The sequence below is a fragment of the Glycine soja genome, chromosome 2 (genome assembly GCF_004193775.1).
Source record: "Glycine soja cultivar W05 chromosome 2, ASM419377v2, whole genome shotgun sequence".
NCBI classification, from domain to species: Eukaryota; Viridiplantae; Streptophyta; class Magnoliopsida; order Fabales; family Fabaceae; genus Glycine; species Glycine soja.
Genome location: NC_041003.1, coordinates 1,317,265 through 1,332,387, shown reverse-complemented (window position 1 = coordinate 1,332,387; position 15,123 = coordinate 1,317,265). Strand labels below are relative to the sequence as shown.

The 15,123-nt window shown below is 31.2% G+C and overlaps 3 protein-coding genes across 3 annotated transcripts; 1 reads left to right on the top strand and 2 right to left on the bottom strand.

Annotated features, from left to right (window-relative positions):
• Positions 1 to 430: 430 nt before the first annotated feature.
• Positions 431 to 1,469, bottom strand: LOC114378645. Its single transcript, XM_028337295.1, has one exon. The coding sequence runs from the start codon at positions 1,228 to 1,230 to the stop codon at positions 772 to 774; it is 459 nt and encodes a 152-aa protein (XP_028193096.1). The 5' UTR covers positions 1,231 to 1,469; the 3' UTR covers positions 431 to 771.
• A 5,543-nt stretch (positions 1,470 to 7,012) lies between these two features.
• On the bottom strand, positions 7,013 to 8,021 carry LOC114378635 (histone H1-like). The gene is made up of 2 exons (XM_028337283.1): positions 7,827 to 8,021; positions 7,013 to 7,742 (listed from the first exon to the last, which is right to left on the bottom strand). The coding sequence occupies exons 1-2, from the start codon at positions 7,887 to 7,889 to the stop codon at positions 7,233 to 7,235; spliced, it is 573 nt and encodes a 190-aa protein (XP_028193084.1). The 5' UTR covers positions 7,890 to 8,021; the 3' UTR covers positions 7,013 to 7,232.
• Positions 8,022 to 10,942: 2,921 nt separating this feature from the next.
• Positions 10,943 to 12,350, top strand: LOC114369348 (acanthoscurrin-2-like). Its single transcript, XM_028326569.1, has 2 exons — positions 10,943 to 10,959; positions 11,723 to 12,350. Exons 1-2 carry the CDS (start codon positions 10,943 to 10,945, stop codon positions 12,348 to 12,350), a joined length of 645 nt encoding a protein of 214 aa, XP_028182370.1.
• Positions 12,351 to 15,123: the final 2,773 nt, after the last annotated feature.

Sequence of the window (15,123 nt, the reverse complement as noted above, 5' to 3'; positions counted from 1 at the left end):
TTTTAGATAAGTAATGCATGATTACATAGTATCATATTCATATCTTCTACGATCGAGTATTTTAAAATACAATTATTTTATTATCACCATTTTCGAGTAAAAAAAACAATTAAAATTCAATGTAAGTGAGCTTGTGGGCTTGTGGCCCATGCTTTAATTTAAATAAACCAACAAAATTCTTTCATAAAGAAAGATATTATAAAACTAGCCATATATATCTTTACGTATCGGTCATAACCTTTTGGATTCCTGAATTTGGGTTGACTTTCAGCGCAAAACATGGAGCACTAGCAACAAGATAAACCTCGAAATCAATAGAGCCGCGTTTGGCAGCATAATAATATACGAAGCACGACACGGACACCAGACACAACATAAACACGTGAACATCTATAATATTTAAAATATAGAACGTAATAACCGGACACGATAAACACGTGAACATCTATAATATTTAAAATATAGAACGTAATAACCGGACACGATAAGAAATTGGAGTGTCCTTACTTCATAGATAATAATACAATTTCGCGTCTGTGTATAATCCGGTGACGTTGACATGTAGTTTAGGAATAGGGGCGGTGAGAAAAGACGAATCTATCGAGTTGATAGAATCACGTTAAAAAGTAATTAAACCCTCATCACAAAATATAGAATGACAGAAAGAAATTAACATGGTCGATCGAGGGAAGTAACTGTAAGAAGGTATTGAACAATTGATAAGAAAAAAGGGTGCTTTGACGGGTTGGCGCATTACCGTTACCGTTAGGGTCACCGGATTTGTGTTGCGGCGGCGTCACGAGGAACTAATGGACCACCATGCGCCATGAGGAGGGACTTGTAGATCTGGATGATGGTCTTCTCGTCGTACTCCTTGGGAGGGGCCCGCCCGAACCCAGCGAAGGACGTGTCCGCACCTGCGAGGGTCCCACCGAAGCCCGAAGCTGAGGCGCTCACAGTCATGATCCGCGAGTTGGCCAGGCCCAGCATCATCCTCACGTACGCGTCCCGAACCCACAGCACCATCTTCTTCGGCGATGGGATTTTCCTGATTCGGATCTTGGGTGCGAGTCTGATCCTCCACCTCCAGAACCGACCCTTCCCGGTTCGGGTGCTCCCAAGCTCCACCCGGTTCCTTCTCCTCCGGCCCGACCCGTTTAGCCTCTTGTACCCCTTCCTCCTCCAATACTCCTTCACGCCCCTGCACACGCTGGCGGTGATGCCTTCCATCTCCTTTCTTTTTTTTTTTTTCTCTTACGAAGAAATGAAATGGGGGTGGGTGAGAAAGAAGAGTGAAGTTAGGCGCATGCAGACGAAATAACACATGGCATGGGCATGGGAAAGCACCCTCTGGGTACGCTCCTAATCTTAATTTAATAATTTCGTATATATGTATGCATAGAAAGAAGGTGAGGTAGAGGTGGTAGTGGTACATTAAATGCGACACCCACTCTGGTAGCTGAGTTTATCACCAATGTTCCTTCCCCTAATTAATAATATACTTCACGTCCCACGTGCCAAGGTTTCCAATGCTACGCTACTAATTTTTCCCCTACACTCTAGTTTTTTCTATTTTTTTTTTTTTTTTGGATTTCCTTCCCACCCTAATTCTAATAGAATTAATTATATTTGATGGTTTTGATAATCAACACATTTATATTTTATTAGAGACCATTCTCTTTGAGTCAGAATTATTAGTATATCACTTAAAGAGTTTGTTTATTTATGAAAATTTGAATTCAATATTTTATTTAAGGGAGATTAACATCTTTATTTCTGATATTTTCCGTTTTTTTAGTCACCATTATAATATTCCAAAGCTTTTATTTTTTTGACAGAATATAATATTTCAAAGCTTAAATTACAGGTAACTTGTAATATACAGGCTTTGTTTGTAAATTGTGTTGTTGACGGCATGCCTGAAGAGTGAAGAGGCGTGGTTCGGATCGGACCCATGTATAAGATGTTCCTTACTCATATTGTTTAATGTAAAACTTTATGTAAATTATCCAAATTCTCTCTCACCGTATCGACTTACATTGTTTAATGTAATGGATACTGACATATTGGTTTCTCCTACAAGAAAAAGAAATTATGTTTTTCGTTGGTTACGGAAGAACAGTGTGATTCTAGAATGGACCACCGGGCCGAGGTGGGGTAGTACTAAAGTTTAATTTGACTTTCGAACATCAAAAAGGGTAATAATTAAGAGATAATTGTCGCCTACAATACTGGTAAGGACACAAACTATATAATTATTTAAGAAGTTTAATTTATCAGGAAAAGGCAAATGGATAATCTTTTTTATTTTATATTATTTTTAACATATTTTTATATAAATATTATTTATATTTGAAGCATAAATTATAATAAACAAATTTATTTATTTTATGCTTAGCTAATTTGCTTTAACTTTTTTTTTAAAAGTAATTGAAGGAACATGAATCAAACTTTAGCCATTATCAATTTGTGGTTTGATCCAAATGATACTCAACTAAATTCTTATAAGTAGTGAAAAAATGTGATTAAAAAAATCTCACTAAAAATAATAATTAGGTTATACAATGGAAATATGATTAACAAAATGGGTAATACTCTATATCAAAAATATATATTTTTTTAAAAAAAACTCTAAGCCATTTAATCACATATTCATTCACGTAAAAATATGATGTAAAACGTGGCAGTTGGTATTATGAGATAATGGAAACAACACAAACCGAAAGGATTTGAATTTTTGTGGTGTTTTTATTATCGGACGACAATGTTGTTGCTTGCATCTTTTCTCATTGATTGTGTTGAAACGCAGGGATTGGTTCTTTTTCAGGTAGTTTAACATCAATTCCATCAATGATGCCAGTTCTGTTCACCACGTTAGGTATTAATTAAATTATATAGGTACGTCTACAAACAGATTAACGTCAACAACTAAGTGAAGTCGAAAGTCATAGCTGAAGTGAAGAATTAGCGACGTTGGAGTGGGGCTCAAGTAAGTGAAGAACGAAAATGATATGTCCATATCAAATTAATATCAAATTATGGTTTAATTTCTACATCTGTCTGAATTTTACTCTTTTAATATTATATGTAAAATCATAAGGTTTAGTTTCTTAGAGGAGTAAATTTTAATATGTTTTTGTTCTTGACGTTAACATGTTACACAGTGTTGCTATTAAGACCGCTTAATTAATTTAAAATTTGTGGTAGTGTTATAATAATAACCTTTTTTTAGGCAATTATAATAATAGCTAAAGTTAACAAACATAGTGACAACTAACTTTAGAAACCAAAACTTATTAAATTTTGATTATGTTAGAAAGGTTTTAATTTATATGTCTAAGAGAATATTATGTGTTGTTAGAAACTATGGAGATGATTTTGATGGGAGAGATAAAATTTATTTCGATAATCTATCTGTTTTGAAAAATTAGTCTTATAACTTGCTATAGAGATATTTTGTTTTTTAGCAAAAAAAATATTGTTATGTCATGGATAATAACTTTTTGTTGTTTAATTTCTTTTATTTTTATTGATAAAAAATGTAATAAATTTGTTTGCCTGCAAAAATTTTCAAGGTTTACACCGTTTACACACATATACGAAATGAGTAATTAAACATTAAATTATTATACCTTGCATAAATATTTGTAAGAAAAAAGTATTATCTGGAACTTGCATGTAAATTAAAAATATACTATTATACTTATATGTACAATTATGAATTTTAACTATAAAATTTCTGTAAGACGTTTTTAAACTTGTGAATTATATATCTAAATATGTTGATTGAATAAATATAAGTTTAAAATAATTATTTATTTATCCTATCGTATCAAAAAGAGTAATTATGAAAAAATAAATTCGTTTAATGGCTTTTTTTTATCATTCTATATTTGTGAAAATATTAAATATGAAAAATTTAGTATATAATAATATGCATTCAGCCAACATTATGTAAGTGTAACTTGACTTAAATTTCTTAACTAAAATTTTGGATTAGAATCATTAGATAAAAAAATATAATATATATAATTAGATTCACACTAATTTTTCAATAATTTTCTTTTCAAAACAAATATTTTTTAAACAAAAATAAGTAGAATAAACATTACTTTGACTTATAAATAATAATTATAATGAACTAAATAAGAATAAGCAAATTGCATATACTATTTTTTTTAATATTCAACTCGAGAATAATTTTCCCAATATTTCATTATCATTCCTTGTAATAAAAGAACGTATAAACAAAAACATATTTTATAAATAATACAAATTAAACATTTTTTATTGATCCAAGAGTATATGTCAATCTCTTAAAAAAATATTATATGTCAATCATCGATTTTCACATCTTACAAAGAAACTTCATAAATTTATAAAAAAAATTTATCTACATTAACCATAACCTTGAAGGAAATTGTCTTATTAATTATGTTCTAAAAATCTAATAAATCAAAATGGATTTTGTCACTCGTCATATTATCCTTCACAAGAACAATAACTAAGAACTATTAAATTAAGGAATGCTTTTTTTTTCCCCTTCATATTGTTGAAAAGTAGGAGAAAAAAAAAAGTTTGTTGTGACAACGGTTATTGATTTGGAAACAAATTTTGATAGATCTCTAATGTAACTTGATATCCAGTTAACTTTTCCATATTTTACACACAATGTTTGAAGTAATGCTCAATCTGGAACTTTATTACACTAAAGTTTTTCATCTCTCTATGTGAATGTGTTTTAAAGAATTGAAGATATGTATTTAAAATAATTATTAATGTGGTATAAATGTGTTGGAAATTAAAAACAATTCAAACTTTCAAATAAATGTTAAGTGGGTAAAAAGTTAAGTAACATTTTAATTAAGTAGTGGAATGTATCTTGATTTGTTTTTTGGAGAATTCCACAATCATACAATCGGGAGGTCGAGTGGAGGATAGAGGGGACAATTAAAGCTCACTAAATCACATTTATGAATAGATTCATTCTTAATTATAAAATAGGTCATTGTGATGAGAGAAGGAACTACCGCAAGTGAGAGGGAGTCATGTAATACGAAGGGTTTTCTCATGTTTATATAGAAGGCTTTCTCATGTTTATATAGAAAACTTATAATCTTACTTGAAATACCGAATATTTGTTAAAATGTTATTGTTGATGTAGGAAAAAGATGGCAAACTATATATAAATTTGTGTTTTTTTGTTATATATTTCTATTTGTGCTGTGTTTGTGTGTACTATCTTTAGATCCTCATTGTTGTGTACAGAGGGATTTCCCTCGATAGTGGTATATATTAGAGTTGATGCTAATGTCAGGTTACCAATTAGATGAGTATTAAGGTGCAATGAAGTTGATGATGGACCCATGTGGGATTTTCCTATGTTAAAAGTCTTATTGATCATGAGGAAATCATACAATATGTCCTATTGGCAGTAGCTAGTTAACGATAATGCGAGGCCAAGAAATATAACAGTACAATCCACATATTATGAAGTGTTATATTTTTTACTGATAAATGTTAGTTATTAGTTTATTAATTTTTCCTAGTGGAAAAAATTCAAATTCACAGTCTCATTCTTTTCCTTCTTCCTTTAATCATCAAGTAACCTTATAACTCCCAGTCTCCCACATGCACAACTATATTATGTTACGAGGTAGTAGTTTTTGCCACAAGGGTTTCACGGTGGTTAAGGTGCGGAACTGTGACCCTTGTTGGACTTGCAGTTGTTCATGGTTGGCACTGGTATGAAGGGTTAAGTAGTCATTGACTTTGTTAGCTGTTTTGTTTTGTAACTTTGTTGTATTATAGATTATCATTTTGGTTGCAATCCTATTCCTATTCTACTTCTAAGGAAGTTGAAACTCCCAAGACTATGGCTGTGTTTCTTTGACTTTTACATTTACACACTGAGGGATTTGGGTGTATGAAGCAGAAATTCAAACACACCTTACACATGGAGAGACATTAGGGCCTAAATATGTATTTAGTTTTTTAAATTTAGATAATTATTTTTTTAGTCCTTAAATTTTTTTTATTAGTCTTTCAAATTTTTTTAAAAAATTATTTTAATCTCTCTCATTTTTAGTGTTAATGGTGTCATAATTTATGATAATTTTTTATGATTAGATTTTTTGAAATTTAATTTCTTTAAAAATAATTTGTGATAGTTTAAAATCATTAAAATATATAAAAAAATTGCCACAATTTCACATGCATGTTTTTTTATTTTTCTTCTTTAAAACTTCCAAAATATGTAAAAAAAAAGTCACTAAACCATATAAATCAAATATTTTAATAGTTTAAAATTGTCAAAAATCATTTTTAAAAAAGTAATTAAAAATAAATTTTGACGGTTAAAAATTATCACAAATTATAAAATCACAAACACAATGAACAAAAAAGAATTAAAATAATACTTTAAAAATTTAAAGAATTAATAAAAAAAATTGAAAGACTAAAAAATATATTTATTCCTCTTATTACTAGTCGTGGTGGTTCTCTACTGCATCATCCCAAGGACGATTTAAGGTCTTAAGATTACATATTCGGAAAAGCAAAAACCAAAATGGCTAGGCTAGTTTGCCATGAAAAAACCAAAGAAAACAAGGCACCATCAAAATCAAAATTTGTTACAAGCAGACTTTTTATGTGTTTTTTGGTCATAGAAATCAAGGCTCAAGATAACAAGGAGTTATTGAGGAAGAATATAGGTAGAATAACAGTAAAAATCTTCAACTTTTGACCACTCTAACAAGTAATCCCCCTCCAAGAACACAAAATGTCGGATACTAATGTAACAGGCAAATGAAAAAACATAGGATGATAAATTTCACAAAGCTTTGACATTTAAATTACCGAAAATGAAGAACGGGTAAATGGGAAAAGAAATTGCACACACAGATAATTTGCATTGCTATGACATGTATGCTGATCCCTGATCTCATTGTACCAAAATAGATGAACACAATTCAAAATTGATTAGCTTGTAAACCGGGATCATTGCAGCCAATTTCAGGAACATTTTCCGGTGTTATATAAAACTAAAATAAACGCACACCCAAAAAAATGATTAGGAGGAAAAAATCCCACATCGAATAAATAATCGCAGAAACTACCACATTGCAATCGTCAACTGTTATAAGTTGATCATAACAATAATCCACTTCAAGGCAACAGAACTTAAAAAAAAAAAAAAAAGCATTAACATACATACGACACAAGTGGTGGTTTCATTTCCTAGCATTCCTGTTGGGCCTGGAAGGTTTGGGTGTCAAATTGGGCTTCTTCTTCTTCAAGGCCTCAGGGGTCTTCACCTGACTCAAACACTTCACTTTCCCTCCTCCTGAACCTTCCACCGCCGACGCAGATTTCTTCTTAGTTGCCGCCGCGTCCTTCTTGGTGGGTGCTTTCTTCTTCAGAGTTTCGGGTGTCTTCACTTGGCTCAGCCTCTTAATCTTCTCACCCACCTTCTTCTTCTTCTTCTTCTTCTTTTCAACCTTCTGTTTGGGCTCGGTTTCGGTATTCTTCTGGGTCTCTTTGTCCGTGGCGGAAGAAAGTTTGTAAGAGTTTTTGACCTTGTAAAGCTTCTCCGATTTGACGAGTTTCTTCAACTGAACGGAGAGAAGTTTCCGGAAGTTGGGAGGGAGCACTTTGCTGTGCTTGTCCTCGATGAACTTGGCTATCGCTGGCTGGCTCGAACCCGTGCGGTCTTTCAAGGACGATATCGCATCCGCAATCATCTGCAAGAACAAAAAAGCAAAAACCGTCACAAAATCCTTTCATTAAAATTTCAAATAAATGTGACAGAGTAGGGAGATAGATACCTCGAAGTAAGGAGGGTGGAGCTCGGTGGAGGGGGATTTGTTCTTTGCGTTTGCTTTTGACATTTTTTCTGCAGAATTTCGGAAGGATTGACAGAAACAGAAAAACAAATCAACAAAATAGTATATTTTAGTGCAGATGCAGAAGAAAAGGATAGAGATAAGTAAAGTTTATGGTATGCCGTTACTCTTTTGACCCTGTTGTTTTTTTTTTTTTTTTTGAGGAAACTGCAACTGCTAGGTGTCAGTGCCGCGAAATAACACTTCATTTTAATTTAGCACCAATAGTACTACTTAGTTTGAATTTCAATTTTCAATTACATTTTGGCGGCTTATTATTGCTGGTAAAATCAAACGGCGTTCAAGTGGGTCGAATCAAAACTGATCATGTTCTCTCTTTTTTCCTTTTTCTTTTTTCTTTTTAAATAAGAAGAAAGAAAGTTATGAAAAAACTTATAAATGAGTAATGTAATAAAAAAATAAAGTGAAAATAAAATAAGTGTATAAAAGTTACTCCTAAAAACAATTTGGTGAAAAAATAAGATTAATTATTCCTGCTGACCAAAAAAAATAAAGATTAATTATTCCTTAATAATAAGATTAATTATTTCCTTTTAACCTTGTTAGTGTCAGTATAATTTTTTTTTGTTGGTGCCGGATATTTGTTACTATTCTCTCCTTTTTCAATTCTTTACTAGAAATGAAGAAATATTTTATTTATACAAATTTAAATTAAAATAATCTTATTTACTCCACTAAATTCAGAGTTATTAATATTCAACTATAAGTATCATGTAAAAATCAAATTTATTTAATACTTCACTAAAAAAAAGAGTCAAATGATTGAAAAAATGAGTACTAGTACATATTCAAATTTTAAAACAGTTAAAGTTTTGAAATAAAATAATACTAAATTACAGTATATTTGACGGTGAAGAAGGAAATAGAGTAAAAATACGTAAATGATAAAAGGAAAGAAGAGAAATAAATAAGAAATAGAGTGAACATATTGATTAATTAATTTAAGAGAAATATAATAGAAATACTGATATTTACATAAAAATTGGAAAGGCTGAAAAAATATAAATAAGAATACAAAATTAAAAACAATTAATTTTTAATTTTATATATATATATATATATATATATATATATATATATAATTAGGGACCTCTGATTAATTGCGCAACATCATTAATTTTATAAATATTTACTTTAGGCCAAAAAAATATATTCTTGAATCTTGTTATAAAAAAACTCTTTTTTTTTATACTCTATTAAAACTTAACACAAGGATTTAAGTTAGCAAATAATTAGTGATCAAATCCTTACAATTCACAACGTTAAAGATAGAATTGTTATTCAATTAATATCATAAATTGTTACTTATTTTAATAAAATATTGTGTTTGAAATTTTTTATTTTTAAATTTACTCTAGCGAAAGAATTTATGATAGCAAATGACTATTCTATAAACTCTTGTGATTTGAACATATTAAAGGTAGAATTGATACTCAATTAAAATTATCGAACCATTGCATGAAGTAAAAAGAGATTACTTAGAATCGCATCCAGCATTAGCGAGTAGATTAAAACACTCAAAGTTATAATCCCTAATTTTTATTTTACCATGAATTACATTTGTTGCTGTTGATTAAAAGAGATAGAATTATACAGGTGATTTTTCACAACATATATAATTCATCACAAAATAAAATATGCGGGGAACTAGATTTACAATTGTAGAAAGAATTTTCTCCACCATCTATGAAACAGGTGAAGCATAAGGTTAGCACATACATGCATTCAATCTAATGTATTCCCTTTGAGAATTTATTTTTCTTTTATGTATAAAGTAAAAACAAGTTAATCCACATTCAAATCCTAGAAGCTATGACGCCCAGAGGCTCATGAAAAGAATGATAGCAAGAATAATAAAATCAATTAACATATATAAGAACCAAGCAAATTAACATAAAAAAGGAAATTATAGAAAATATATAAGAACGACACGTATGAAATGGAAGAGAGAAAGAACAATGTACTCCTTTCATTTTAATAAGCCAACATGCGAAATCATACAATGGAGTAAATCCAGACTTTGTGCATGCCTCTTTAATCGTTGCACTGAGTTATAACTAGCAGTCAAAACTTTTAAATATTTCTTCACGTTCGACAAAAAATTTGTCATTTTTCTCTCTATTTTTTTTTCTTTTTTCCGTCCTTTCTTTTTCATTTTTTCTCTCTATTTTTTCACTGTGCTTTTTATAGATCTTTTTTATGTTTTTGTTGTAACCATTGAATTCCACTCATCTACCTATTTCTCTTCATTATTCAATATTTACGTAACAACTAACTTATCTCTTTTGACTCAGATGTCATTAGACCATTGTATTATTATTAGCTAATTGATGACAAAAATAATATTTATATTATATTATTTTTTAAAATTTTACTAGTTATATTATATTATATATATATATATATATATAGTATTAATAGGGACAATAAGTGACACATCACATTGGTTCAACCTTTGATCAACTAATCTAGTGTCTCCAACAGGTTGGTTTCCACAACACAGGAGGAGTCGGCATTTTTTTTTTCTTATGATGACATCCAAGTTAGCATCCATGTTTTGGTTGACCTAGTTAGTGTCGACCCTGAGCTAGTTAGCGTTGGCAAAAACATGGATGCAACTAAGTAACTTCTGACTTTGAAGCATCAAAACGCAAGCAGATGTAAAGCTGATGCTAATATAAGGTTTCTTTAGTGTACACGATAACACAAATTTCTTATAATGCTCATAGTATAAGAAAAATTAATCGACATTAAAACACAAATTTATTGTAATAGTCTCATCATAGCATAAGGACAAAACAAGTGGACAACAAAAACTCGTCCATCGAACAAAATTGATAGGCTTACGGTGGACCTAAATCTGTATAAGGTTAATTTTCTACCCCATACCACAAACGACGTATTCTCGAGTCCCTTTCATATTTCAAGCTCCATTCATTTCCCCCCAGTTTTATCGCTTCCAATCCATATCCAACAAAACAGTTATTCGAAACAAAAAACAGACAAACTGGATTCTATGTATTTCTTGTATAGGTACAATGACTGCAGAATCACTGTACGAAAAAGTTACTACAAGTTAAAGAAAAAACACTTTGTTTCCTTGTTATCGGTTAAAAAATAAATAAATAAATAAAAATTGACGGAAATAGGTTATTCATTTACACTTCGTACTGTGTAAAACTCCTTTCTTTTGTTTCTGGTACAAAAAAAAAACTCCTTTCTTTTGTTTCTGGTACAAAAAAAAAAACTCCTTTCTGTACCAAAAACTTCTTTCTCTCTGTTAAGCAATTTCGTTTTGGCTTTGGTACAAGAGAGCTGCTAGTTAGTATAAAAGAAATTTGTATGAAACACACTAATTAAATACTAATTAACGGGGAACAATGGTAGTTTTTGAAACAAATAATAAAAAAATATAAAATACTAGTATTTAATAAAATTCAAAAGGTTTGTGTGTTTGCTACAGAACCACTTACTATTAAAAGTTAAAATCTTTAGGAGAAGTTAGATGAAAGAATAAGTTTATAAAAGTTAAAGTGCATGTTGATTTTAATTTATGGAATAAGTGTGTACTGCATCGGTTGTACGCCGTTATAAAGCACCCATAATAATAATTAATTGGGAGATAAGTGGGAGGACAAGAATTACCGAAACAATGCATTCTATTATTTATATATATGCATGTATCACATGAAAAAGTAATAGGGGAGGCAAAGAAGGACCAGAAGAGTGAAGGAGTGCAACGAGAAGTAACTAGTGTTTGAAAAGCATAGCAGTGGATTAATAATCTTTGCACCGTTGAGATCGTCAAGATCTGGCAGGTTCGGATCGCGCGGTGGTGGCACTAGGTATTCGCCGGGTCCGTTTGGTGGGATCGGCAATGGGGGTAGCGGTGGTGGTGGTGGTGCAAGTGGTGGTAATGGTGGTGGTGGAGCCAGTGGTGGTGGTGATGGTAGATTTGGCGGCGAAGGAGATGGCGGTAAGGGTGGCGGAGGAGATGGCGGTAAGGGTGGCGGAGGAGATAGCGGTATAGGTGGCGGTAAGGGTGGCGGAGGTGATGGTGGTAACGGTGGTGGAGGTGATGGTGGTAACGGTGGTGGAGGTGATGGTGGTAACGGTGGTGGAGGTGCTAGTGGTATCGGCGGCGGAGGACACTCTTTAGGGGGTGGGGGTGGAAGCTCGCACTCCTTGCACATTATGTGTGGAACTTGGTCGAGTTTTCCCACTGTTAAGGTTGTTTGGGTGGCGGTGGCTGTGACTGAAACAGTGGAGGATAGGAGCAAAATAACGAAGCACATAAGAGGAAAAGGAGCCATGTTTTTTGAGTTGGAAATGGCTTTTGGTTACGAGGGAGACCGATATATTATATGCTTGTGTATTGGTGGCCCGTGGCCGCACCATTTATTGCTATTTTATCTTCTACGATATCGTCTCATAATCATCGAATAAATTTCACACATTTTTTTCAGAAAAATCAAACATTCCAAACAGAAACTTAAAATTTCTCTCGTACCAAGTATTCGTGTTTTCCTAAAGATTTAAAAATTTTAATTTTACTTTTTTGCTTGTCAAGTAACAACATTAATCAAGTTTATAACAATACTTTGTAAATAAAATTAAGCTTAACTGTTTTTATTTAACGTTGTTATGATTATGTAGGAACTAAAATAAAAAACTTAAAAAGATTAAAATAAACCTTCTACTTTATGGGGATAATTTTTTTATGGGAACTAAAAGGTTACTCATGCTGATTAATTATATTTTTGTCTCTCACATTAGGTATTTTGTTTTTTTGTGCCCGATTTTTCTTTTTTGCATTTGTAATCCCTCAAATTCGGAAAGTCTTTTTTTTTTTTTTTTTTTAAAGTCTCTTCCCTCAAATAGAAAAGTACTTTTTATTGACTCCAATTCCAGTTAAAGGATTAAAAAAAATATTTTTTAAACTTAGGAACTAAATAATGTAAAAAAATTATTTGGAGGAAAAAAATAGAGCTCCTAATTTAAGGGATCAAAAATATAATCAAGTTAAAAGCATGATCATACTTAATTCAATAATGTAACTCAATGTATTTATCATTTCATTAAATTGGAAAAGATCTGTTTTTCTTCGTGTAAAATAAAATACAATTAAGTTAATTAATTTAAACTAATTGTTTGTAGTGGATAATCTATAGCAAGGTCTAGGGTGGAAGACATTGTCAATTTTTTCATGAATAAGATGAATGGACACCCTATATTATTAGATAACTTGAAGGAGAAAAAGACAAATATAAATATGATAAGTTATATAATTTAAGAGGATGAGACAAATGGAGATAAAAAAATGAATGTTAAATATATGTCTAAAATACATGACTGTTTATGTATTATTACTGTTTTTGCATTGCGAGAAATCATATTTTTACGGTTAAACTGATATATATTTTTTCTTTTCTATTTTTCCATTGTTTTCCCAATTTGCCCCTATCTCCATTCTCTCTCATCCTTTTTCCCTCCTTCACGACGTTTTGCCGTCACCCACAAATCCTTCTACTTTGTCTTCAGCAACAACAAAACCAGCGAGTTTTGCGCCTCGTTCACCTTCTTTGACTGGAACGACATCGAGCCCAAGCGAATTGACACGGAGAACTGCAAAGAACTGAACCCCATCTCAAACCAACCACAAACCTCTCCACGAAAAGTTGAAAACCATTAATTGCAAACTGCCCAAGAATATAATTGGGGAAAAATTAAAAGATTGAAGAATAGGATGTATAAATAATAAGAAATTAATTTCAAATGGATTATATCAGGCCTTTTGTATAACATCTCGTCAATTATATATCTAATAAGTGGACAAAACGGAAGGCAAATATATATTGGCTTTTGTAAGATATTTGTGCATAGATTTATTGGCAGCATGCATATACATCGCATTCTTAATCACGTGCTATTCTAGAGAATCCAAAAATTATATCCAAGAAATTAATTATTTATGCAGCGACTCCTGCTAGCTAGCTATTAGCTAGGTCTGTATATCATTGAGTACAATATTATCTGTATTGATCATGTGATACATAGCTGAGCTTAAGAAGGGGAGATGCGTAAATAAAATAAATTGGGCTAATGCTATTGGAAATTTCATACAACGTGATAAAATATTGAAATATATACTAAACCATTTTTGCTTAAATTTAAATTTCTTAACCAGGACACTGATAATCATTTATAAAAAAAAAAGGATTTAACAAAATTCAAAAGTTCGTGTGTTTATTGTACTGTTCACGTTAGAAGATGAAACTAGATGAGACCCATGAGAAGCTCAGCTTATCCCCAAACCAAACATGCTCTAAGTGATGTGGGCATAAGCACTTGATTAGAAGTCATTCTGAGAAGTTAATTGGCCTCCTTGATAAGAACTTGTTCGAAGTCATCCTAGCTGGGAGGTCAGCCTCTCTAGGACTGTCCATACTCCATAGGCCCCAAGTGCTAAACCATGCATGTGAGCGTAAGCATTTGTTAAAATTAAGTCATCTTAGGAGTTACGATCCAATTTAGAAAATATTTCCGAAGATAGAATTTTTCTTGCATTGATACGAATCAATGCAAATCAAATGGCATCTCCGACTCCAACCTCTTAGTAAGTAGTAACCACTACTTCAGGGAAGAATCCTAAATGAATTAAATTAAGTTAAAATCCTAGAGTAGAGAAATTTATTAAAGTTTAAACATGTAAATTGATTTTAACTTATGGAAAATTTAATTAATTCTATTTTACCTTTTCATTTTTTTTCTCTTATAAAGTTTTACGTAAAGAGAATCTATGTTGGACTATATATATATATATATATATATATATTTTTTTTTTTTGAAAGAATGTTGGACTATATTATTAATCACTCTTTTAAATAACACCAAGATGAATAATGCATATACGTACCGATAGCCTTCGTATACTCTGAAAAGGAATATACACTCTACGTCGCATAATTAAGCAAATGAATTGATCGAAAGCTCTAATCCTCAGTCTATATATATGCGAGATATATCCTAATAATATATATATATATATATATATATATATATATATATATATATATATATATATGCGAGATATAAGAAACGAAGAAGAGGCCGTCACTCTGGAATTAAGCATACATATTAATCAGTGAACAAATTGAACCAATAATATTTATTCGATCGTTAAATTCAACACTAGTCAAGGACACGAAGCTAAACAACA

Excerpts from the sequence above, each read along its gene's own strand:
- LOC114378645 (XM_028337295.1), bottom strand. The coding sequence starts at position 1,230 with ATGGAAGGCATCACCGCCAGCGTGTGCAGGGGCGTGAAGGAGTATTGG.
- LOC114378635 (XM_028337283.1), bottom strand. The coding sequence starts at position 7,889 with ATGTCAAAAGCAAACGCAAAGAACAAATCCCCCTCCACCGAGCTCCAC. Across the intron at positions 7,743-7,826 it reads TCCACCCTCCTTACTTCGAG|ATGATTGCGGATGCGATATC; the intron begins GTATCTATCTCC and ends TTGTTCTTGCAG.